We start from the raw sequence: 27,435 nt of genomic DNA, 5'->3' as shown, positions 1-27,435 counted from the left end.
CAAGGAAGAGCAACGAAAATTTGTGTCTCAAAACATTCTAATTCTCAGCTTAAGGGTCAAGGTCAAACATAGAGGTCATAATAGCCAACAAGGTAGAGCAAAGGAAAATTGTATTGCACAACACTCTAATTCCCACCAAGGTCAATGTGAAACTAGGAGGTCATGATTGCCAAGAAGGAAGAGCAATATGGGAATTCATGTTGCAAAATATTCTTATTCTCAGCTCAAACGTCAAGGTCAGAAATGGAGGTCATGATGTCCAAGATGAAGAGCAATGGGATTTTGTTGGCAAAACATTCGCATTCTCAGCTCAAAGATCAACTTTGGAAATAATGATGACCAACAAGAAGAGCAATTAAAATTTGTGTAGCAAAACATTCTTTTTCAGCTCAAAGGTCAAGGTCACTGTCTCTTCAGCGTGCTGTCCCTTCAGCAAAAACAAAGGACCCAGTTGGAAATAAGTGCTTGCACTTTTACGGGTTATCAGCAAGGTCTAAATAAATACATACATACATACACTTTGTCATAGCATGCTTGTTTGTCTCATCAACTGATATTATACGCGTGAATTTAAGGATTTTTTCCGTAAAATAATGTTCAATGTAAATGGATCGTTACAGATCACGATCGATTGTCACCGATGTTATATGTTAGAAATTGTTATTATGAGCCAGGGCACCAGACCGATGATGCTTTGCGAACAACAACGTTAGATTTATCATCATCAAATCTCTGATGAATGAGAAAGCCAGGGCATTGTATCAATGAGATATCCTATGCGTAAACCTTACGCTGTTTAAAGCTGTACTCTCACAGATATACATTTTTTACAAAAAAAATATCATTTTTTTTTTGCGTAAATATCTGCAAATTAATGATAAAAGATAGCTGACAAAATATCAGATCCAGATTTTAATATTTCCGTTCGAAAATTAATGTTTTATGGCTTAAACCGTTACTAACGGTTTTAGAAAAATGCATAAAAAACATTTTTTGAACTTGAACTTGAAAAAATAAGCGATCTATTTTTTTGACAGCAGTCTTATTTAACTGGTTTCCTGATTTTCGTAAAAAGTGGCTCGTTTCAAGACAAAAAATAAAAAAAAAGTTGTCAAAACCTTCCATCTTTGAGAGTGCAACTTTAAGAGAGCTTGTTCGCAGGTAAAGTTACGTGCAGAAATATTGTAACGATATTTTTGAAAAGGCAATTTACGCCTAAAACGGTTTTACGCCTGGAAATTCACGATCTTAAAGGGGCTGTCTCACGTATGATAAAATAGCGAAAAAAGTGAGAAAATTGTCGTATTTTTCCATTAAAAATGATTACTGGGTATGTCTACAAGGTAGAATTCATTCCTTATGCGTGATTGGCTAGTCGGTGTTATCACGTGATATTACCGAGGTAGGTGTATTGCTTAATTATGTCTCCCGATTAGAGTAAGCCTTAGTAGCTCAGTCAGTACGACGCTGGACTGCAATTTCGGCGACACTGGTTCGAACATTTTTTTTTTACATTTTGGTTCTTTTTTACACTTATGATATCAAAGCGTAACACATTCTATTAGATAATTGTCCTGAGATTCGTTACAGAAAAAAACATTTTTTGGTGCCAATACGCGAGACAGCCCCTTTAAGCAGAACAATCGTTATTTAAGCCGGCCCATGAGTATAAAGTCTAAAGACTAAACATGAGCCTATAAATGCATGTTAATCAGTATCTGCACATGGGTTGTATTCAATTAGCAACTTAGAATGAACTTAAGTTTACGATTAGGAATAAAGCGTTTTGATTGGCCTGTAAATTTAGCTGACCAATAGGCTGAATGGACTCAATGAGACATGTTATTATTCTCATTTTGCAGAGTTCAAAAGAATATTATCTTTATAACATAGTCGAACCCCATTGGCTGAAACTCCCGGGAACCGGCAAAAATAAATCGACCCTCGGGAAATTCGAGCCAAGCGCAAATGCTTATTTACAGTTCAGAGAAATCGGTCCTTTTTTTTTATCTAGTTCGAGCAAATGAGGAATTCGTGCCAAGCGAGTTCGAGCCAAGCGAGTTCGAGCCAAGCGAGTTCGAGCCAACGAAGTTCGACTGTAATGTCGATATATCATTTTGTATTTTGCAAAATAAGGTTGAAGTAACTGGACTAAATGAAATAAGAGCATGAAGATACTTAAACATGTTACGCTTATGATTTTTGGAGAAACTAGGGCGAGGTACTGAGGCGGGCTACTGGGGGATAGTGTATTTCGTTGTTTAACAATTTGTTAAATGGAAATAAAAAATAAAACACAACTTTAATGCCGATGTGACACAGGTTTTAAACTAATTAAACTAATCTATCTAAGTACAAAACATTCAATTCGTATACAACTTCATCAATTAAGCGGGGTCAATTAAACTATACGTGGGAATGTCTCTAATTCAACTTACATATCATCTATGTCATTAATCAATGTCGAGTTTAATTCTGGTTTTTGTTCATAAAAATGTAAATTAATTCATATTTTCTGATTCATAATATGCAAATTGGATGACTACATATGTGAAATATATTGTAATGAAACATACTGTGTATGTCAAAGGATTTTTTGTTGTTGGCATTTAAAGTTGACCCATTTCAAAAGACAGACAATTTCTCAGAAGTTATTATATCATCTTTTACAGCTGCACTCTCACAGACAGACCGTTCTATAATGTTTTTTGGTTGCCTCAGAATGAGCCAATGCTTGCGTAAATGTCTGAGAACCAGTGACATAAGACTGCTGACAAAGGATAAGATCGCATTTTTTTCATATTCATGCTCGAAAATTGATGTTTTATGCCGAAAAACTCATCTGTCTTCAAGCGTAAGTAATGATTTTAGCCACAAAACTCGAATTTTCGAACGTAAATATTTAACACTGCCATCTGATATTTTGTCACCAGTCTAAGGACAAAATATAAAAAAAAGTTGTCTAAACGGTAAATCTGTGAGAGAGCAGCCTTAAAAGTAAATTTAAAGGGATGCCTTCACATTCCTTCCTTCACAAAAAAAATCAACATTTAAAAAAAAAATCAGTAACATTTCGAAATCCATCCAAACTAAATTTAAAGGGACACGTTTATATGGGCACATTTAACGAAAAAACTCAATGCAATAAAATATAAAAAAATCAATAAAGTTTCCAGATTTATCTTTTTAAAGTAAATTTAAACAATCACGCCTTTAGGGTCAGACTTCGAAATAAGAAAAAAGTCAATAAAAATCGAGTTAAATGTCAACAAACTGCATATTTCAATTAGAGCTTTGCTGTTAATAAGCAACAACAATGCGAGAGAAAAAAATGATTTTGGCGAAAGTAACGCTATTAAAATTTGAATGATTTTAGGCATACAAATTCTGTTCATATGAAAAATAAAAATAGGTTTAGATATTTAATATAGCGAACATATGTAAATTCAAATTACCCCATGGTGTTGATTGCAATATGGGACAGAGTGAGTTAGAGCTAACGTCCAATGACCATAAAAGTAGGTTTAGGTGTTTAATATAACGAACATATGTAAATTAAAAATACCCAATGGTGGTGATTGCTATATGGGACAAAGTGAGTTAGAGCTTACGTCAAATGACCATAAAAATAGGTTTAGATATTTAATATAGCGAACATATGCAAATTCAAATAACCCCATGGTGCAGATTGCTATAAGGGACAAAGTGAGTTAAAGCTTACGTCAACTGACCATAAAAATATGTTTAGATATTTAATATAGCGAACATATGTTAATTAAAATTACCCAATGGTGTTGATTGCTATGTGGGACAAAATGAGTTAGAGCTATCGTCAAATGAACATAAAATTATGTTTATATTCTTATATCTGTATGTTTTGGGACACAACTCTATCTAAACGAATGCTTATAAAAGAATGTTATTGCATAAACGAGTGCTTTACCAAATAAGGAAAACAATAGAATTGCATACAATGGTTTTTGATAACATTTGTTATTTGCTGTTCCTCTGACAGATATATTGCTTCATTTGAGGAGTCGAAAATATGATCCCAATTACCGTCTGTAAAAAAGAAGAAACAATAATAGTTTTGATTAATTGTTTTGTATTATAATTCGAACTAATGTAAACGCGCATACCCAGGATATTGGGGCCATGTTACAAACGAGTATACGACAAAAACACCTTAAGATCATTAATTTCAGCAAACTATTTATTAAGTGTCACAAATAAAAATGTCAAGTTTGCTTGCAAAATCAAACAAACTTTACAAAAACAGACAAATAAAGCAATCAGATTCGAAATGTATATTATAACTACCCAGAAATGGCAATTCGAAAAAACGATCGTACAACCCGGGCGTTGATAAAATGACTCCATAATGTTAATATCTAAAAGGTCCTTAGGTACAAAGTTTGAGGTCCCTGGACCCGGCTTTCTTCAGATATTTGTCGGAAACAGATTTTCAGCTCGAGGTCACCACGACCATAAACACTGACCCACTGACCTCAAATTCAATAGGGTTCATCTATTGATCATTACAAAGCTGCCTAACATGTATGAGGTACCTGGGCCCACAATGAATTTCTAGTTATTGACCTTGACCTTTGACCCACTGACCTCAAAATTAAAGGGTTTGTCTGCTGTTCATGAAGAACCTGTCTACCATGCATGAAGTCCGACGACCCAGCATTCTTTAGTTATTTATGTTAAGATCTAAAATGTCCTATGTTACATCTAAAAGGTCCTACATTCTTTATTGTAAACATTTAAATGTGAATAAATAAAAAATCAGTATTAATTCAATTTTCTTATGTTTACTTTCCATAGTTTGAAAAATTTGCTTAAAGGTCCCTCTAGCGTCACCGCAGCTTAAATGTTTTTCTGACGTCATTGGTCCAGAGTCTTGCTGTGTCATAGACTGTTTAATATGTTCATTGGACAACAAATAATAGGATCCACTTAACATGCCAGTATACGTATTTAACTTTCCTTATAAAACAGAAACCCTTTCACGGGCTGCGCCCTCATATTTCGGGCTATCCTACTTTGCGTTGTACGTACAAAACTATATAACTATCATATTTATAAAGTGCTGTTCATTTTATCAACGCACGAACAATTGCTTTTTTCAAATATTCATTTTTGAGTAATCAAAATATTCATTTCGAAACTAAGAGCTTCAATGGTCAGTTAATGCAAACTTTATAAAATTTTGATTTCGCATGTAACCCTCTCAATTCCATTTGTGACCCTTTGACACTTAATATTCAATTAAAATTCTTGATCTTTCGATATCATTTGGTCACTAACTTATATCATTTCAGCTTTCTTAAGCACATGCCCCGAAAGTGATGTTGCTAAAACGAAAACAAGGTACAATAGTCATTCGTAATGGAAAACCAGTTGTCCTTGTAGATAAAATTGTTTTAAAAGCGATATCAATTTCCCATGAATGTATCATCGCTAAAACCACGACCCGAGGGCAAGGATAATATCTATATATATATGCAACCGTTTCACGAAAACAACAGCAAAACACCATCTCAATGGTTATCTTGACCGAAATCGGCGAGTTTTTACTTGCAAAAAAGTAATAACGCGATGTAACAATTACGTACCACTAGTTTTTTTCTTTGATCGATTTCGAATGCCGAAGGCGAAATGAAACTAATTGTATACCGAATGTCGTTTTGTTTTCAATAAGAACATATTTGAATTAAAATTCCCCACTTACAAATATGTATAAACTCAATGAGCAAGTATGATAAAGAAGAAGAGGAAGAAGAAGAGGAGGAGGAGGAGGAAGAAGAAGAAGAAGAAAGAGAAGAAGAAGAAGTTTATGTATAGGTGCTAGGTGTGGAGTTAATGATTGATAAGGGCTCGTTTGCTACCCTCTTTTCTCTCTCTCGGCCCTCCTTAGTCATTACAGCTGCACTCTCACACATTTGTCTTATTTTTATTTTTGTCTTGTAATGAGTTAAAATATTACAAGAATGTCCGGAAATTAGTGCAATAAGAAAGCAGACTAAAGATAAGACCGCAGCTTTTCATATTTATAGTCGAAAATTGATGTTTTATGCATGGATAAAAGCGTTACTAAGGCTTTAAAAAAAGGGGGTTTTCGAACAAATATCATGTGTTCTCTTGAGCCATCTTAAATGACTGAATTGAAGGCATTTATACCCAAATCAGCTGATTCAGAGAAAAACGTTTATAATATGGCAAATATAAAAATCTACCAGAGTGCAGCTTTAAGATTTTACCTAATATCTTCTTTCTATTACAAAGCCTACAGCGTAAAACTGAACAGATAACGTCATGACGTCATTTGTACAAATTAACGTTCGCGCGTCTTTGTCGTCCATAGCAACGTCGCTATGTATCCTCATGTTAAAATACAATCGTAAACACACTTTTAAATTAGAAATTTTTGGTACAAACTAAAATAAATCTTTCATAATGAGCCTTAAACGTCGAGCTCACAATGTTTGCACCGTCGGGACGCAGGCGGGGATATTTGACACGCGGCCGGTCGCCGGCTACATTGTGGACCTGCTCGAGAAATGTTACGAGATCCACAAAGTTTTCACGCGCTGTAAGGCGGACCTGGAACGTGGAAGAGAGGTGGGGACATTTTGCCAGTTATAGATTAAAATTTTGTTAATTTCATGTATATTCTTCCTGGTATCCTAACTACACAACCTAATTTACAATGCTTTTTATTTCATACCGTACATTAACATTATATAATAGCTGTGTAGATTAGTATTATTATTATTATTATTATTATTATTATTATTATTATTATTGTTATTATTATTATTATTATTATTATTATTATTATTATTATTATTATTATTATTATTTATTGTTGTTAGTGCTGTTTTTGTTGTTGTTGTTGTTGTCGTCTTTGTTGTTGTTGTTATTGTTGTTGCTGTTGTTATTGTTGTCGTCGTCATCGTCATCGTCATCATCATCATCATCATCATCATCATCATCAGTATACTCATCATCATCATCATCATCATCATCATCATTATCATCATCATCAGTATACTCATCATCATCATCATCATCATCATCATCATCATCATCATCTTAGTATTACCATCATTATTATTTTAAAAATCGTTACCAACACCAACTCTTTCACCTCATCTACCACAACGAATATCTCTGGACAGCAACATGACAATTATCACAACAGTTGAACGCGTTCTGATGATGATCATGATTGTTTCTAGGTACTCAGTGAACACGAGCAGTCGCTGACAAACCTCCAGTCGGCCCTGGACACGTTCGGCAATTCCGTGGACGTCCTGGGCGTCCGTGTGTCGCAGGAAAACCTCTCTGTGATCAAGGTCAACGGCCAGGTTGACGCCCTCAAGCGCGACATTGGTATTTGGTTTCCATTATAGCACAAGAATTGCTATTGTTGCAGACTATTCTGCTATTAAAGTAATGAATATAGAAGTGTTGGGAATCGGTTTCCGTTTGACTATCGATAATCGGTTTCACTCAAATAACCGAATATCGATAGTACAATCGGTTTTGACAATACCTTTACGTATTGTAGTTTTATTCTTGTTTAAGAGCTCTTTATCTTTAACTATGTTCATTTTATGTGTACGTTTCAAGTGATTTAGTGTTGTTGCTGCTTTCGGTCTTATTATTAACGATAATAACAGAACACTTCCGGATAAATAAATGAACTCAAAGGAGAAAAATGGCGGAATTAAACCGAACGCAAACAAAGAGAGGAAAGAAGAAAAAAACACTCGCCGGTTGAATCAATGATCGATTATGTCAAAATGCAATTGATTGTCGTCGATTTCAGGCCCAACCAATCAATTTTCGATAATATTCGATCATCGGAAGATCACACGAATAAAGTCATTTTCCATGTTTGATTTCCGCCAAACTTTTCATGAAAACATATTAATATCATGAATATGGAGCAAATACATTAATTTCATGATTAAATAATTAATCATTTGTGGATTAATTAATGTTCTTGTCAAAAAAACGATGTTTTTTATTATTTGATGGAGTGACTATTTGTTGTTTGCTGTTGACTCGGTAAAATTTGAGAAACTATCTAAATGCTGCCGTTACACATGCTTTAAAGCTGCACGCTCACAGATTGACCGTTTTACATTTTTTTGTCTTGGAAAGTGCAAATTTTAGCGTAAATATCTGCGAACCAATGATAGAAGATTGTTAACAAAAACTTAGATTGTAGATTTTCATATTTCCGTTCAAAATTTAATGTTTTATGGCTTAAACCGTTACTAACTCTTTAAGAAAAAGGCATAAAAAACAATTTTTGAACTTAATTATGAAAAATCTGCTATCTTGTTTTTTTGTCAGCAGTCTTGTATCATTGGTTTCCATGGATTTTCGCAAAAATTGGCTCGTTCCAAGACAAAAAAAAAAAGTTGTCAAAACGTTCAATCTGTGTGAGTGCAGCTTTTAAGAGACTAGACACCAGATGATATATTTGCAAGAAAAAATAACAAAAGTGTCAGCGTTGTGTACAACGCATTAAATCATACTGATGTATTACATCACTTAAGACATATGCATCTTTCGCAGATTTTGCGTTTTTTTCCTATTCCAATTCGAAATCTACTGTGGTTGTCTACCACGTAAATACTAGTAAATTTAATAAAAAAAAGTATATAATATCTGTAAAATATCTACACTCCTAAACAAAAAATAATTTAAACTGGGAAACCATCATGCGCTATTGTTAAACGGGGAAACTCAGATGAGACAGAAATATGATTGTTGCTTTTGTTTTTTTAATCATGGAAAACGATGTATTATCGGCCTCCTACTAGTTCGCATTGCCAATTCTAGGCTTGTCTTCGTGTATAGTCCCTTTAACATAGGAAGGGCGACAACAAGAAGAAGAATGCTCTCAATATCACTATCAGTATTGCTTTCCCCTGCTAGTTACGCTCTCTCGGTAGCTGATTTCTGCTATTTCGTATTTTCGCCGCGAAAGAGGTTATGGTAGTACTCGACCAACATTATAGTTTCATGTTATGTTTCTGAAACAAACTATTAAACAACTCCCTTTTCAACCCAATACAAGAGTTATTTGAAAGCAACCAAGAGAAAGAACTGGCGTGAATAGAATTTAAACGGAGTATTAAAGTTGCTTTATTACTCCCAAATAAGATTTACCACAATTAATAGAATTGTTTAAATATACCAGGAAGGATGGATAAATGAAGGATTCCGAGATTTATTTGAAAGAAATGTGCAGAAGATACGGTGTTTCTACCTTATGAGACTAAAGTAGAATCACTGTAAATCTTTAAGCATTCACCAATCATTTAATATTTTGGGGTTTTCAGCTATCAAATACACTATAACAATCTTCTTATCAGTAATTAATATTTTCCATAAATGCATTTTAAAGTAAGTAGTTAAATATTTATCACTCAAATTTTATCTTTGTTATACATGTGTATGTATTGATTTCTAATAAAAGTGCCACTTTAAGCAGTTTAAACATGCGACAATTTTTGCTGAAAATGTCGTAAATGTTTAAATACAAACTCGGCAAAAAGAATATCTTGCGACATGACATTATAACTGAAAACACTTGTATGCCTTAAAAGATTCTTACTCGGCTACCATATTCGAAATGATTTATTGTAAATGACAATGTTTTTTGAAAAGGTAAAGTATCGTGCTTGTTTCACTGATACATCTCAAATAAATTTTGACTGGCAGAGGAGAAACGTTCCCGACTTCAGCGACGAGGGTCTGAGTTTCACCACTTCGCGTCACGTGCCGACCACATCCGGGAGCTGCGCGCCGAGAGGGGTACGTCTTATCCAATCATGTACTGTAGAGGCATAGGCTGCATTATATTTTCCCTTTTTTGTTCGCCAATGAAATCACTGTCTTGCGTTTGAAATTTTAAAATTATTTCTTGTAAAATGCCCAGAAGCCTTGATATGAAAAAAATAAGTCAGTTATGTTTCCTGTATGCGATTTTCATAACAGACGCATTGTGTAAGTGTCAAAATAGGTCAAACTGTAAATTTGTTATCATTCAAACTTTGACTTTTATGGAACAAATCACGGCGCTCGCTACGCTCACTCGCGATATATTCCATAAAATTAAAAATATGAATGATAACTATTGCTTATCAATCACATATTGTTATACTATTTGTTCATTTTAAACTATATAAATTGTAATAAGAATGTCTCAAAGACTGTTCAATAATAACCTTGCTCAATAAACCTGAACTTTTCAAGTCATAAAACTAGATAAATGAGAACAATTGCATTTGCCATTAAAAAATTGGATGCACAAATACTGTCGAAAAACAAACAATCAAATGGTTTTTGAGGAAACATTTTTTCGTATCCGATCCTTGTGTTATTATGATTATTTTTTATTTTTAGAAACAGTGAATTATTTAGAAATGGAAGTAGGGGTCATAAACATATACATCGGTCCGTCCCGTTTTATTCCGGTCCGCAAAAGACCCGTGTCACTATCTTCATTGTCAATGTCTCATCAACCTTCTCAACCAGTTTGCTTTATTTGTATTTAACCTAATACAGTCAAAGAATAGTGAGAACAACGAAGGTGCAAATGTCATCCTTAAGATTAACTCCAACCAAAACATACTGATGTGTATGCAGTTATCATATTTCTCTTTTTTAGAGCTTCTGCAGATGCAGCTTCAGCGGGTAAATGCGGATATAGAGGCAAGGTACGAGTCGGCCTTCGAGGCCCAGGAGAAACTGGCCGCCACCGAGGTATTTACCGCCGTTCCATTCTCTTGCATTACCGTGTGTTGTCTTGCCTTGTCTTGCTTTGCCATCCCTTCACTTTTCCCTGCCGTGCCCTGCCCTGCCCTGCCCTGCCCTGCCCTGCCCTGCCCTGCCCTGCCCTGCCCTGCCCTGCCCTGCCCTGCCCTGCCCTGCCCTGCCCTGCCCTGCCCTGCCCTGCCCTGCCCTGTCGTGTACTTCTCTGCCCTGCGCTGCCCTGCCCTGCCCTGCCCTGTATTGTCGTGCACTTCCCTGCCCTGCGCTGCCCTGCGCTGCCCCGCCCTGCCCTGCCCTGCCCTGTATTGTCGTGCACTTCCCTGCCGTGCCCTGCCGTGCCCTGCCCTGCCCTGCCCTGTATTGTCGTGCACTTCCCTGCCCTGCGCTGCCCTGCCCTGCCCTGTATGGTCGTGCACTTCTCTGCCCTGCCCTGCCGTGCCCTGCCCTGCATTTACTTCTCTTCCATTCCCTTCCGTTCCCTTCTATTTCAGACCTAATACACTCCGACAGCAGCTTTTAAGCGCAACGCACCGCAAATAAAATCTGATTTATAATTGTGAAATAATCCACCTCATTATTTGATTCCAATCTGGATATCCAGTGTCCTAAAGCTTCCACGAAGCCCCAACTAAAACTTTAAAAAGCCAAATCTTAACCTAATGCTTTAAATAATCTGAATATGCATGAGTTCGATAGACAATATGTGTCGACGGATTTTGTAATTCCTGAGTTTCCTCAGGGATTTCGACTTTTTATTTCAATAAGCCTATCAGAAAGAGATATTGGGGACCTTGATCAGTCTTTCAAAATGAGGCCCTGGCATTGTTCTTTTTATCAAGACTATTTGCTGCTCAGGCATTGTGAATTTTTCACCCAATCCATAAGTTGCATGAGGCCCGTCTGACCGAACGAGTTGAGAATATGTTAAGCTGGAAGGAAAAACGTTTACGACGAGGCCCTGGTAGTTAACTAATATCCATTGCCTTATTATTGTATATTCCCCACCCAGGAGTTACGTGAGGCCCGTCAAGCCGACCAGAAACAATCTCTGGAGGAACTGGCTGCGAAAACCGAGGGGTTCGAAGCCGCTAAGTGGAACCTGTTGGACCCAAACACGCGTAAGATCCATCTCTCAAACACAACGTGTTTTATGTAATTTAAAATCTGTAAAATATTTTATTGGTTCCAAAGATCATGTTTGGCCTTTATTCACTAATGTTAGACTAAAGACTCAAAGTGAAAATCTTATTTTTATTTTTACACTAGAATATTGGTGGAGTAAACAACTTAATATATTTTATTATCAAAAGAACGGTATACAATGTGTTTTTTTTATTGTATATAACATCGCATATGTGAAAACCAGGCCCAGACATCACGTGAATATGAACTCAGTCATCCGTTCACAAACTATTATTCATAAACATCATTTTTGAATCTTAAAATGAAACAAATTTTCAATATCAACATTCAGTTTGAATTGTTTTATCGAAGTATCCAACGCACCTCTCAAAAAGGTGACCCGAGCTCGAATCCCGGCCTGAGTTTGGTTTGTGGTCACCAAACCGGAAATGTGGGTTTTCTCCGGATAGTCCGGTTCCTCGAACAACACAACATCCCTACCCGCGTTACATAAGCCAACGAGATTGATTGATAATTGTAAAAGTTGTATTTACGAGTTAAAGAACATTTAATTTTATAACAATATAACATACTATGTATCGTATTTTTATGACTATTTGTCGTAGTTTTACGGCCATTTGTCGTAGTTTTACGGCCATTTGTCGTTGTTTTATGATTATCAGCCGTATTTTTACGACTATCAGCCGTATTTTTACGACTATCAGCCGTAGTTTTACGACTATCTGTTGTAGTTTTAAGACTGTGAATAAGTTATAACATTCCCCAGGTACACTGGACATGCTACCTATCTACGTATCGCCTGCCAGATTCCGAGAGATGGAGATGGAGATAGAACAAATGAAACAACATGTAAGTTGGTTCTGGTTATAGTAGGGGCGTGGCTATAGCTGGAAACATTTGGAATAAAGAGGCGTGTTTATTGTTGGGAATATGTGTCATGTAGGGACGTGGTTGAAGTTGGAAACATTTGGTTTGAAGGGGCGTGGCTATACATATGCTCAGAAGAAAAAGTTTAGTCAGTACTTCTACTTTGTCAAATAATTTTCGGAAATAAGACTATAACGTAAACACATTTGACTTACCACATAGTTTATTTAATATCCAACATTTGTTAACAATTTAACCAGACAATACCAGCTGATTCCAGTATTTTACACGTCATATTTAGCATAGGGATCCAAATGAAAAATTCTGTCGATGTCAATATCTAGTGTGGGCATCCCTCGATTTAATAACAGCAACACACCGGTGTCTCATGCTGTTTATTAGTGTTCTAATAACGTGAAGTGGTATTCTCGCCTATTCCTCCTGTAAAGCCCGCTCAAGGTCCGCAACGTTATTGACGTCATTACTGCTACGTACTTTACGTCCAAGGTAATCCCACATATGCTCGATCGGTGAGAGATCAGGTGATTTTGCAGGCATATCAAGGGTTTCGATGTTGTGTCCAGCCAGAACGTTTTGTGTGTAACGTGCAGTGTGGCAGCGAGCGTTATCCTGCTGTAGAATATCAGCATGACGGTTGGCTATGTACGGTGCAACGACGGGAACAATGATTTCATCACAATAACAAACAGCATTTAGATTTCCACGTAATGTTTAAAGTTCTGTTTTCCCACTGTATGAAATCCCGCCCCATATCATAACACTTCCACCACCGTATCGATCACGTTGGATGACGTTAGCAGGATCCAGCCGTTCACCTTTGCGTCTCCATACACGCACCCTGCCATCTGCCCCTTGCAGATTAAATTTGGATTCGTCTGTGAAAACGATCCTGTTCCATTGCCGTCTTATCCAGCCAAACGTTGGCGAGCCCAATTTAGACGTGCTATACGGTGACACACACTCAGCGGAATGCCAACGTAAGGGCGACGAGCGCGAAGTTGTGCGGTCTTCAAACGATTACGTGCGGTGAAAACCGAAATTCTGGTTCCTGTGGCAATTCTCAATCGATTTGCGATCTTCCGGGCAACCATGAAACGATGACGTCGAGATGACGTCACTATGTACCGATCTTCGCGTGGCGTCATTTTTTCGAGGTCTGCCTGACCGCGGCCTGTCCTTAACGCTGCCTGTTTGAATGAATCGTTCTTGCAGACGAAAAATAGTCCGTTCGTGAACACCAAAACGACGTGCGACGTCAGCTACGCGTATACCGGCTTCCGGCAATCCTAAAGCGATATTTCTGTTATCTAATAATAAGCCTGGGCGACATCCCATGATTGTTGTCGATATTTTGTGTCCAGATTATTTCAATGTGACCACTACATTATTCATTTGATAAAATTGCCGACAAAATGACCATGCTGATTAACGTGTGCACGTGCACCACTTGAATTTCGAAAAAAATAGCAAAACTACTGTATGCAGTGGCAAATTAGGGATTAACCGATGTATTGATCATAAATAGGTCAACCACATGTTGTTTAGACGTATTAACTTAAACTATTTTCAAAATTGTTGACTTAGTTCAAAAATGAAAATACTGACTAAACTTTTTCTTCTGAGTATATATAAATAATGTATGTGGTTTGTAGGGACGTGGTTATATATGGTAGTAATTGGTATATATGGGCGTAGTAGCAGTTAGGAACATTTGAATTGTATGGCAGTAGTTATAGTTGGTATCATATGGTTTATACGGGCGTAGTTACAGCTAGGAACATTTGATTTGTATGACAGTAGTTATAGTTGGTAGCATATGGTATATAGGGGCGTAGTAGCAGTTGGGAACATTTGATTTGTATGGCAGTAGTTATAGTTGGTAACTTATGGTATATAGGGGCGTAGTTAAAGTTGGGAACATTTGGAGTGTAGGGGCGTAATCAAAGCTGGACACTTTTGGCATATAGAGGCGTATATGAACATTTGGTATGTATGGCAGTGGTTATAGTAGGGAATATTTGTTATGTAGGGGCGTTGTTATAGATATAAATATGTGGTATGTAGGGACATGGTTATAGTTGGTAGCATTTGGTATATAGAGGCGTAGAAATAGTTGGGAACATTTGACATGTATTGCAGTGGTTATAGTAGGGAATATGTGTTATGTAGGGGCGTAGTTGTATTTTGGAACATTTGGTTTGTAGTGACGTGGTTATAGTTGGTAGCATTTAATATATATGGGCGTGGTTATTATTGGTTACATTAGCCATTATGATTAGGTATATAGAGGCGAAGTTATAATTTGGATTGAAGTGATGATTAAGATGATTACTTTTCTTACAGCAAACGTCGCTAACGCGCCGCGTGCAACTGCAGATGGATGAGAGGGAGTTTCTCCGGCAAACTGCACGTGAGATCATCAGCCGTGTGCAGACGCTCGAAAAACAGGTAAGAACAGTGTTTTTCCGCCCATTTATTCCGAATTGTATGTGAACATGTATTTATTAAATTATTTTATCACTGCGTAGTATTCCCACTTATTTTCTAAAGTTTATTTTATAACTATTTTTATTCGCTCTAGTTGAAAAGTAAAGAGAATAATCGGTTAAAGGGGCATTTCTTTTTTGAGAAATGTCATGGTCTACTTTTACGACAAAACAACCAAGCATTACATATAATACTGCACAATTTCCCCTCAGTATATTATTTGCATCGTATAGGAGAAATAGCTAGTGAGCTTTATTTTAAGCCCATTTTACATCCCCTCAGGTTCGCAAGGAGACTGGCGACCATGGCTGGGAATCGCCCATGACCCGGGAGCCCAACTGGCTGCCTGACATGACCACACCTTCTCTCTGGAACATGACCCCGCCCCTCACTCCCGACCAAGTCACGTGGATACGCGACCGCAACACTCGCAGACCGTCCGCCACGCTCGTCACCGGAAGTGACGACGATGTCGAAGATGACGTTACATCGGACAGTGTCATTATTTTGGATATGGCTAACGAGGCTTCAACGAGTGTTTAGAAAATAATGTCACTTATTAATCTCTTTTTCATTTTGAATGGGATGCAATATTGAATTATAACACTATTTTGAAGATTTTGTTTAAAATATAACTATGTTGGTCTAATAATTTTGAAATATAAACGAAAATAATAGATAATTGCTTGTTTTTAATGCACCAGTCAATTGTAACTACGGTCCCCCAGGTCCGGGGGTATACCGGGGAAAGCCGGGGAAATGGGCCGATTTTTTACCTTCCAGGTGGCCCCGCAGTGCCGGGTGACTGCGGTGGTTTTGTCTTCACGCAAAATATAGCGAGAAATTGGCCTTATCTAGGGTCCCTTGGATGCGCGGGCTTTTGGCGGGGGTTTTACCAGCAGATCGTCCCCGCTATTCACCGGACCTGGGAGGCCGTTGTTAAAAATGACTGGTGCATAATATTAACACTTATTATATTCAGATTTATGCATATGCCTATATTTAATGTAGAATGAGACACAACTTCCATCAGCAATCAAAGATCAGGTCAATATTTGTCTTAATTGAATTAAAGAACGATGTAGCTAATCGCGGATAACGTGTTATTAACCGACCTAGCGATGCTGTGAATGAAGTGATCTATGACCATAAAATCAACTAAAGTTGGATATTCAAAACCATCTTAGCTCAACATTCAAAACGGCAATTTCGCTATGTCGAGCTGGCTGGTCAATTGGATTTTGTCATTTTCAATGTCGAGCTGAAATAAGCCAGCTGAATGATGAGTCAGCTTAATATTATATAATGAATTTCGAGCAAAACACCGATTGCTGATGGATGGTGGCATCTTGACGCACGCCAACTTGACGCATAGTGAAAGAATAGTTACTCATCAGGTTGTCTTTATGCACCAGTCAATTGTAACTCACGCCCCCCCCCCCCAGGTCCGGGGAATAGCGGGGACTTTGACTTTCGGTCGAGCCAACCCCGGGCAAAATCTGGGACGAACTGATGGTAAAATCCCCGTCAAATGCTCCCGCACCCAACGGACCCTAGAAAAGGCCCATTCCCTGCTATATTTTGCACGAAGACAAAACCACCGCATTCACCCGGCACAGCGGGGCTACCTGAAAGGTAAAAACACGGCCAATTTCCCCGGCTATCCCCGGTATACCCCCGGACCTGGGTGGATGGGTGGTGGGTCGTGGTTACAATTGACTTGAGCATTAATGTAAAATGTAAAGTAGAATCAAGTCAAGTCAAATCCGTTTATTTACCCACATAATTATAAATTAAAGAAAACGGTGGTTCAAACAAATCTTAATAGACAATCAAGAAGTACAGTGGACTAAACATAATAAATAATAACATTCGCACATAATATATATTTCTCAGGGGTGGATTCAGGAATCGGCCTTACAGAGGGGGGGGGGGGGGGGGGCGTAACTTAGGGGCACAACTTTTAGAATTACGCTACTCCCTCAGTGCCGAAATTTAAATACTAAAAAATGTTGGCAGGGGAGGGGGGAGGCGAAGTAAATATAACAATTTCCAGTCTGAAAACTATTTTGAGCGTAATTTATTACTTTTTTTTCTCCGATATCGACATGTAAAGTACACCTATCCCCACCCCTGGACCCGCTAGTCTTTCCTGATATATATATATATATATATATATATATATATATATATATATATATATATATATATATATATATATATATATATTATCATATATGCACGAGTAGGATATCAACCAGCAGCAGACAATTGTAAAAAAACTGGTTAATTCTTTAGTTTTTTCAAAGTCAGCCCTAAAGTTTATTGATTGGCCAACACTTATCCAATAATAACTATCAACCAATAAAATCAAAGCAATGCGTAAACTGGCCAACGAAAAGCTGAGTTTTATCGACTAACTTCTCCAAATTTTATACATTGGTAGATTATAACTCGGCTGCAGCAGCTCATTGATAACAACATCTATCCTCATTGGTCAATTAATTGGGGGAATATCTAAACGGAAAACAACAATAATGGACAAATATTCGGCAAAATAAAACACTTATTGCTAATGAAAATAAAAAGAAACACACTACATGTATAAAATAATAAATAAAATAGTTAAATACATATATATTATATATTGGGCAATAACTCCAGTATCTAATTAAAAGCTTGCCAGTAAGTGGAATAATAACACACTTAAGTAATACTTCCTGAAACAGTATAAGTGGTCAAATTTTTTTTGTCCAATGAGATGGCAGTAAACTTTATGCCAATACATGTTTTCAGTAAATCAGCAGTCAGCCATTATTGATTTAAATCAGGTGAACCGGTAGATATAAACAGTGGCTGGACCACTAAGTGGGTAGTTTACACAATAGTTTGTACACAACTAAAAAGTAAAAGTTTGTTAGTATGTACTTTAACACAATACTTTTTTGGTTATGCAACTGTGTCGGATCAAATTATTTATTTTTGTAAGTACATATTAACAACCTTTAACCATTTCCTTAAATATCAGGTCTGAACTTTTTTTTGTACTGAGTCTGTTCACTTGAAGACGATGGTGTATTCTGGATAGGCCTGAGTATCACTGTAGATGACGAATTCCCCTGGGTTTGCAGGATCATCACACGTCGAGTTATACCTTATTGAAATAAATTGGATTTAAAGAAACTGCATTGCATTTTTCTTTTAACTATGGAGGCTGATGACTGCCATTTCGTGTTTTCGCATTGAGCGGCGAAACGGCGAAAATACGCTAAGTGAAGGGGCGAAAGTGCGCCAGGTAGCGGGGCGAAAATACGCGAAGTGCAGGGTCAAAAGTTCGCCAAGAAGCAGGGCAAAAATGCGCCAAGAGGCGGGGCGAAATTGCGCCAAGAGGCAGGTCAAAAATGGGCTAAGGGGTGGGGCAAAAATGTGCCAAGATGCAGGGCAAAAATGCGCCAAGAGGCAGGGCAAAATGCGTCAAGGGGTGGGGCGATAATGCGCCTAGGGGCTGGGCGAAAATGTGCAAAGAGGCGGGGCGAAAATGCACCAAGAGGCGAATATCTGCCAAGTGTTGGGACAAAAATGATCCAAGAGGTGGGGCGAAAATGCGCCAAGTGGCGGGGCAAAAATATGCCAAGTGGCGGGTCCAAAATGCTTCAAGTGCAGGGCGAAATGTGCCAAGTGGCGGGGTGAGAATTTCGCATTTTCGACTCGCCACTTGTCGTATCTTAGCTCGGTCACTTGGCACTTTATCGAATTTTCATACTCCACTTCGCTGTAACAAATGCGAAAACACGAAATGACAGACATCAGCTTCCATAGTTAAAAAACTGAACATATTCAACAACAAAAACAACAGGGCAATGTCAGGCACAAGTACTGAACATTAAGAGAATCCTCGTATTGTTTGTTTATGTTAAAATCTTGTCTTTAAGTAAGTTTTATGTTGGAAACGAAATCTTGGAAAGCGTTTAATCTAAATTTGTAAAAACGGACGGCCATGATGGTGTAAGCCGGCTATATAAGTAAAATAAAGACGTGCTTGTTTGCCTGAATGTGGTTTCGTAAACTTTGTTTTCGAAAAAGCAAAACAAAACAAATGTTGCATCCCCGTCCACACAAAGACATACTGTAAGATAGTGATGTAACGATTATCGAGTACAATCGATAAATCGTCTTTGACAATGCTATGTCGGCGACAATCGATAGTGGCTGTCCACAATCGATGTCGCTATTGTTACTTCCGGTAACTAAGTATTTTTTGTTTTGTGGTAAAAGTCGAGTAAATGTCATTTTTTCTTTTAGGTAAATTCTCGTTGAGTTCATGTTAACAAGGGAGGTCACTCTCTTACACAAATGCGGTGAATGTAAACACTTTTGCTTAAAAACTTACAAACTCTCCCAAAATTTCAAATTGTTTTAAATTGTTTATATATTTCATAAAACCTTCTTCAATTGCCTCTCCCTATGGTGTAGTTGGTCTGGTCTTACCTGCAAATACGGGGAATCCCGGCACGATGCATTCTGTTTTTGAAACCTTTTTTGGTATCGTTTGTTATAACAAGGGTAGTAATGTCATGTGCGTCCAGGTTTCCTGGTTCGTTGTGTGGGGTGAAAAACGTCCTCGATTCGGCGAGTATAACCATTGTTTTCTTAACGTTAAAACGATATCTTTTAGAAACGACCTTCTGCACCTAATGAAGAGCAATTGCTAATTTACGAAGAGGCTTGTTTTACGTGAAAAGCATGGCCGTATTATCACCTAAGATAGTGCGGTAGACGTACTTTTCCAGACGTGATTCACCTACGAAAGCCAAGGAAGCCGTGATTCATCTACGATCACGAGAAAGCCATAACTCACCTACAATATTGAGGTAACCATGCTTCTCCTGCGATAACGATGAATCCGTGCTTCTTCAGGGTTGCCACCGAAGTCTTGCACGGCAAGATCAGCAAGAAATTCAGGCTCAGCGAGCCTGGTAACCTTTTGCATGGTTGGATTGTATACAGGAATGGCCGGAGTTTTACACAACTAGTTTATGTAATCAAGTCTGCTAGATATGAAGTGAAATAAAATTCATAATTTCGGCTTCAAATTTCGAATCATAGTGAACTTAGGACATTTCTATACAAATATCATTTCCTTTTTCATGTAATGATGCATTTTCTGCATTAGGCTAAGCAAATGTATTGTTAAAGTTTCTTGGCCACTTTATTTCATTTTCATTTTCTTTATGTTTGTATCAATTATTTGCCCAAAACTGTATCAACTATTTGCCCAAAAAGTCAATAATATAAAACGAACATCTTCATACGGTGTTTAAGTATTTCAAATGGTACTTTATGCGGGCCACCGATATGCGACCTAAATGCAGTGATATGTCTGCCGCATACTGTATGCGGCGGCGTGGTGCCTCCATGTCGCACTGTATACAGCACTGTTTCAGAACTATTGATATTTTAAGAGTTAATCTATCATTTTCTGCCGGTATACAATGTACAGTAATATTTTCATTCATGGCCATATTTTCGCACCTTTCATTGTGATGGCCAATGGCGTTACTGTATACCATTGTTGTTATAATAAAACACTTATTTATAGAAAATTTAATAATAATATAAATAGACTGAATAAGCAATAAACGGAAGTCATAAAAATAAAAATAAATATCTAGAATAAGTCAATTAACTCATTTTTAAAGAATTGTTATTCCAGTATAAAGCTCTTAAATTACAATACTACAACATGCAATTTCTTTTCGTACCACTGCATGAATTTATACAAATAAGATTTCCACGGAAATGTAATATAAATCTGCCATTTAAACCTTCAAGTTTTGTATTATGATAAAATCCCACGGTTTCAAATCTTGGGTGAATTTGTACGGGAACTTGCGGTGCTGGTTCTCGAGCCTGGCTCTCAGAGCCACCGCTCGTACGTGTGATCGTGCATGGTACGAGATCTGTCTCCTCTCTTCTGTCTTTCCTTCTGGCTCAATGAGCCACCATCGAACATGTGTATGTGGTCGCATATGTTTCGAGATCTATCAAATCTTTATTACTTTCTTATCTTTGCCTCAATTCCCCACACTTTATCTTGCCATTACACACCCTCCCCTCTTTTCTTTTAAAATATTAAAACCTTTTTTATGTGCTTTCAACCTCTCAACTTCCACAGCTTATCTCCTTCCTCACTCTTCTTCTGTAGTCACTTCACACTTTCGCCTGTTACTCTCCCAAATCTCCAACAATATCTTAACCACATTATCTTTTCTTTCTCCTCTCTCTAAATTCCCTTCCAACTCGTATCTCTCTCCCCTATCTTTCTTCCCTCCCCACCCTTTCTTCCCCTCTGTATCCACAAACTTTCTCCCCTCCCCTTTCTCTCCTCTCTTTCTCTTCTTTCCCCTCCTCTTTCTCTTCTCTCTTTCTCCCCCTCCTCTTCCTCCTTTCTCTTCCTCTTTTTCTTCCCCTCCTCTTTTCTTTCCCTCCCCTTTCTCTCATCTCTCTCCTTCCCCTTCTTTCTCCCCTCCCATTCCTCTCCTCTCAATCTTCCCCTCCTCTTTCCCCCTCTTTATCCCCTTCCCTTTCTCTCCTCTTTTCCCCTCCTCTTTCTCTCCCCCTATTTCTGTTCTTTCTTCCTCTTTTCTTTCTTCTCTTTCTTCCCCCTCTCTTTCTTCCCTTCTCTTTTCCTCGTCTTTCTCTCTTCCCTCTTACTCTCCTCTCTTTCTTCCCCCTCTTTCTTCCCTCCTCTTTCTCGTCTCTTTTTATCCCCTCTTTACCCCTATTTTCTTTCCCTCCCTTTCATCTCCAAGACTTTTCCCCTCCTCTCTCCCCCTTTTCTCTCCCTTCTCTTTCTTTTCCCTATAAAAATATATATAACATTTTATCTTTAATCACATAATTCCAATAAAATACAGGTAGGGGCGCGGAAAAAAACATTTTCAGGGGGCTTTAACTAACGAACTCCAGACGAATGGTATAAGACACTTCGAATCAAGCATGTCAGATGAAGAGTTTAGACAGTCAACAATTTCTTAAGTCTTAAATTTAGTTCGTCACAACCTTAAGTAAACACTATTTCAATTAAAGATTAACCGTGTCTCCCTTACCATATTACCGCCAACATGTAATGACAATTCTTCTTTTAGCAGGGAGTTTTGATGTTCTTATCAAAATGACTCTTTTTATACGTGTTATAATACACTTACAAAGATAAGGATAAACAATCGACGCATTTTAATTGTTATTTTAGTGTGCCATAGATATACAAGATTTGGGATGAACATGGGTTCTTAAAATGTACAGAATGAACCAGTCAGCATTTTCTTAAATGTGCAGATCTATCTCCAAAACTGGCGATCTGCACTCGGAAAACGATGATAATACCCTTCGCTGACCAAAACAAGGTATCGGATGAGATTAACACTAAGGGAACGGTATAAAATCGTAGTTTTGGAGAGTAAAGTGCATTGAGTGAACCGGTAAGCCTTGCATTGTTTTTACCAGATATTTTAATACAGACAAGACAAGCGTCAAGCAATTGCTCTCCATTCGGTGCACAAGGTATTTTCAAATATATTTTTTTAACATATTGAAAACAATGGTTACATTCATCGAATCGTGGATGTTTTATACCCAAAACAATGAACCAGGGAACCTGGACGCACCTGACATTATTGCCCTTGATTAACTAATTTACTTTTTGTGTGTAAAAGTTTTATGAAATTAAGATATTCTTATTAAATGTTCAATATAACAGGTAATTGAATGTTAAGCTGGTTCACATATATTTAATATGCTTTCCATGGTTAAAATGCTAAGATAACTTTCGATTATTGTCCGATAGTAAGTCGAACTGCTTAGTCCGGTTCGATTCGATTATATTTTAACACTACAAGTGTAAGATATTTTTTATTCTTTTAATCGTGAAATGATTTGCAAAATTTAAGCTCACCTATCCGTCTGTGATCCCGGAAGTAGCGGCGGGTACCTATCCGTGTAGCCCTTGTTCACTTGTACACTGTCCCCGACGAGAACCCTGGCTTGGTACACGTGCTTGTAGCCGGCGGCGTCGACGGGCGAGTAGCTGGCGCCGGCGGAGTACTCGGACTTCACGGCGAAGTAGACGCCAAGACCGTAGTACACCGCACCTATAAAATGTGAAATTCATATGTCAAGTTTTGAAAGAACCGGCCCCAATATAACAAACCTACCGCGCCTTAATGATATTAATTTTGCAAAGCACGTTTAAAAAGAACCGCCCCCCATCCAATGAAACAAACATACTTAAGTGAATTCTCAACTAGGGCTGTTATTCAATATCGGTATTAATTGGATTGAAGAACGATGTAGCTAATCGGATTAATTGTTATCAATAACTGACCAATAGAGTGAATGAAGTCAGAAATGTATGGCCATAAGATTAACTTAAGTTGAATAATGAATACCACCGAATTTCAACTCATTTTACCAAAATCCTAAAAAAGTTTAGCTTGATACGATTTCATTCCATTTATCATACCAGCATAGGACATCTTTAACATTGATAATCAGGCAATTATCACGTTCAAACGACATTCTTGTTCACGCGTTAGAGAATCAGACAATGAAAAACATTAATTTAGTGTGAAACGTGAACTTAGTGACATTTAAGTAATAAAGCATCATCGAAAGTTAAAATTTTAGTTATAATGCATATTGTTAAAAATATTAAAAAATGTGACAGGCAATGCTTTATTTTGCCTAGAAGCGTAATTAACGGTATTTAATTATTTTTAGCTTAGATTTAAAAACAATTCTGTTTGAATGAGAATACACCAGTTATTGTTAGGTGTTTATTCATAAAATTGAGTAAAATAACTAATTTGAATCAAAGTTGTAAAACATATTTTCCAACATAAAAGGTGTGAATGAATTCCTTTAAAATATTGCATTATAACACCTTACCAAATGTCTGGCCCGAATAGCTTCTGTTGAAACCATAGACGTTGATGGATTTTTCGTTCTGCACGTCATACCCGTGCCAGAGGCGCCGCTCAATGTCTTGGACGCCCCTTCCGGCTAGCTCCGCATCCAACTGCTGCTTCCGGGTCATGTACTGTTGCCAAAGGGAGCGATTCTGGATGCGCCGTATCTGCAAACGTATTTATTAAAACGAGGAATTAATGATGTGAAATACGAATTATATATTGGCAGTAACACTGGGTATGACAATAACAACAACAGCAGAAGCAGAAGCAGCAGCAGCAGCAGCAGCAGCAGCAGCAGGATCATAACCATTTGGAGATTTTGTAACCCTATTTGAACTGCTGAAATAACATCAGGTTTCCTATGTATAACGACATTGTCATCATTAGTAATAGCACAACCACTACAACCACTACACAACAACATTACCACCACCAGTACTTCAACAGAAACAAAGGTACCACAAATAAAGAAATAAAATACTATGTCAAATTTCTCACCTCCTTGATATGCTGGAAGCGTGGCCGGTAAGCCCCAAGGGCAGCGATGAAAGCCGCCTCCACCTTCTGATACTCCTCTTCCGCCGGAAGTACCGGCACCTCCAGCAGGGTGTCCACGTCTGCCATCGGCGCCCAGTAGCCAGGAAGCGCTGAGATACTCCCTGGTTTAGGACAGATAGCATTTTACTCAAATCAAATGATGCCTACCCATTTAGTAAGTTACCTTATGCCTTTATTCAGTTTTTCATCCGGAACCAAACTATATTTCTTTATTTCCTTCCATCTCTCTAAAACAAAGCTACCTTTAATATCCCTTTAACACTCTTCTCAACAGCTTTAGATGTTATTAACATAATCTGTATATGTTTTTGTTATATAAATACATTTATATTAACAACATGTTCAACAGTATCACGTGCATAATATTTACTGATATAATACTATTGACAAAAGTTAACAAAAAAGTTACCATATGCTGAGGTTTTGGACCACTACTATCACAGAGAACTTACTCCCAAATAAGATTTACCACAATTGATATTTTTGTTTTAATACTCCAAATAGGATGAACAAATGTCGAAAACAATGGTTCTTACGAAGAATACCGAGTTCAATTTGAAATAAATGAGCATAATACACGGTATTTCTACCTTGTGAGACTATAGTAGACATGAGTAAATCTTTTAGCATTCACCAATCATTTAATATTTTTGCGCTTTCTTCCATTAAAAACATTGTTACAATCTTGTTATCAGTATTAATATTTTCCATAAATGCATTATTTAGTAAGTCGTCAAAGGTTTATCAGTCAAAATAGATTTTTGTTATACATGATTTTGAATAAGAGTGTCACTTTATCATAACCTCCGAATCGCATTGTTCATTTGCGTAAGAGGTCAACGTTTGAAGACAGGACTCGTTCCGACATTTAAACTGTAACGAGCCCTACCCTCAGTCAGATCCTTCCGGATGACTGTGACGGCGCTGGTAGAGTCCGTCTTCTTTCCATCATGCACACATTCCGTCCAATTCCGGAAGTCTACCACATACACGCGCTTGTCCGAGTCCGTAAACTTCTTCTCGTTCACTGAAACGAAAAGAAAGAAACGTGACATCTCAAGCTTGACTGCTGAACTCTGCGGACATGTTGGTTTTACATTATAAGAAAACTTGATTGTATTACTTGAAGTTTCAAACACTAACGGTAAGTATTGATTTGCGATTGATGCTTTCTTAATAATTCCAGGTTTATTACGGAGAGGTAAGGGAGAGTAAAATGATAAACCAACTTCATTCTCTGATACAGATTGCCTATCTTATACTGTAATTTTCACTTGGCTACAATGATGATGATGATGATGATGATGATGATGATGATGATGATGCTGCTGCTGCTGCTGCTGATGATGATGATGACGAGACCACGAACCTTTCTCGTCGAAAGCCTCCTCCAGCATGAAGCTGATATGTCTGGGATAGGGCACCCACAGTTTCCCGCTGTCTTCAGTGTAGTACCACTCAATATGCTGTAAGTAAATTATGGAACTGTGAGGTACACAGACATTCAGGTTACCTTTCAAATACAATAGCATGTGAACTACACGTAAAAAGGAATCAAACCCACATATAATCTAATTCTTTAAAAGCTACTAATCATTGAATATTAAATATTTACATCCGCACTTGATTTTCTGTACGATAAAAATTGCGGTCATTTTGCATGAACCGGTCGACCTTGCATGACCTCTGTAGGTGGAGTTTCCCAGTCACTCAACTGGGAAAAGCATATGTAAAACACGAAATAATCCATCTAGAAGATTTTCTTGATAAACAGATACTACAACATTTTAAGTAAAACTATATTAAGTAATGAAAAAGGGAAAATAAAAATATAATGATTGATGCGCATATTGTCTCTCGCAATATGAGTACAAAGTGTTCTTTGAACATCTTGAACGTTTATTGTTGTTATGGTGAAGGTAAAAGTTGTTGCACTTATGCAGTAGTGTATTGTAACCACGCCCTCACCCCCCCCCCCCCCAGGTCCGCGGGTATACCGGGGATAGCCGGGGAAATGGGCCGTGTTCAGGTGGTCCCGCAGTGCCGGGTGAATGCAGTGTTTTTTCCTTGCGCAAAATATAGCGGGGAATGGGCCTTACCTAGGGTCCCTGGGGTGCGGGGGTATTTGGCGGGGATTTTACCATCTGTTCGTCCCCGCAGGCCAGGGATTTTAGCCGGGGTTGCCTGTACCGAAAGTCAAAGTCCCCGCTATTCCCCGGACCTAGGGGGCCGTGGTTACAATTGACTGGTGCATTATACGCAGACGACGACAACTTAGCTATGACATAACTTGACACGTTTTCTCAAAGAAACATACGAGCTTGAATAAAAAAGATGTATATGCCAAACTACCTTGAGGACTGTTTGGCCAATATGCCTGGAGAGTTGGTCTCTCCGGCGATCACTGAGATGTTCGAGGATTTTCCTAAAGCATTTTGGAACGTCTTCACCCATACCCTTCACCGTCACCTTCCGTCCATTGAGGTCAACGTTCACGTCAACGTTGAAAACGTCAGCTAACTCCTCGATACGGGTCTGCAAACGATACCGTATACATTGACCCCATTAACCGAACTTTGCAAAAGTT

The 27,435-nt window shown here is 37.9% G+C and overlaps 2 protein-coding genes across 4 annotated transcripts in view; one reads left to right on the top strand and one right to left on the bottom strand.

Annotated features, from left to right (window-relative positions):
- Nucleotides 1–6,462: 6,462 nt before the first annotated feature.
- LOC128230652 (plectin-like) lies at nucleotides 6,463–15,864 on the top strand. Its single transcript, XM_052943095.1, has 8 exons — nucleotides 6,463–6,627; nucleotides 7,248–7,401; nucleotides 9,751–9,843; nucleotides 10,700–10,794; nucleotides 11,813–11,921; nucleotides 12,713–12,795; nucleotides 15,178–15,282; nucleotides 15,604–15,864. Exons 1-8 carry the CDS (start codon nucleotides 6,463–6,465, stop codon nucleotides 15,862–15,864), a joined length of 1,065 nt encoding a protein of 354 aa, XP_052799055.1.
- A 1,703-nt stretch (nucleotides 15,865–17,567) lies between these two features.
- Nucleotides 17,568–27,435, bottom strand: part of LOC128230164 (protein mono-ADP-ribosyltransferase PARP14-like) — a 35,872-nt gene continuing 26,004 nt past the window's right edge. For all 3 annotated transcript variants that reach the window (XM_052942216.1, XM_052942215.1, XM_052942217.1), the window contains 7 exons: nucleotides 27,201–27,383; nucleotides 26,218–26,314; nucleotides 25,738–25,875; nucleotides 24,789–24,949; nucleotides 24,268–24,454; nucleotides 23,276–23,471; nucleotides 17,568–18,475 (listed from right to left, as the gene is read on the bottom strand). In XM_052942216.1, coding sequence (XP_052798176.1) covers nucleotides 18,379–18,475; nucleotides 23,276–23,471; nucleotides 24,268–24,454; nucleotides 24,789–24,949; nucleotides 25,738–25,875; nucleotides 26,218–26,314; nucleotides 27,201–27,383 — 1,059 coding nt within the window. In that variant the 3' untranslated portion in view covers nucleotides 17,568–18,378. The remainder of the gene's footprint in view (nucleotides 18,476–23,275; nucleotides 23,472–24,267; nucleotides 24,455–24,788; nucleotides 24,950–25,737; nucleotides 25,876–26,217; nucleotides 26,315–27,200; nucleotides 27,384–27,435) is intronic.

This window comes from Mya arenaria, chromosome 4 (assembly GCF_026914265.1).
Source record: "Mya arenaria isolate MELC-2E11 chromosome 4, ASM2691426v1".
Classification (NCBI taxonomy): Eukaryota; Metazoa; Mollusca; class Bivalvia; order Myida; family Myidae; genus Mya; species Mya arenaria.
This window is presented reverse-complemented; position numbering and strand designations above follow the sequence as displayed.

What these genes read in the sequence shown, in the direction of transcription:
- LOC128230652 (XM_052943095.1), top strand. Translation starts at nt 6,463, where the DNA reads ATGAGCCTTAAACGTCGAGCTCACAATGTTTGCACCGTCGGGACGCAG. An exon ending in TAGAACAAATGAAACAACAT is followed by an intron (nt 12,796 to 15,177) that starts GTAAGTTGGTTC and finishes CTTTTCTTACAG; the next exon opens with CAAACGTCGCTAACGCGCCG. An exon ending in TGCAGACGCTCGAAAAACAG is followed by an intron (nt 15,283 to 15,603) that starts GTAAGAACAGTG and finishes ACATCCCCTCAG; the next exon opens with GTTCGCAAGGAGACTGGCGA.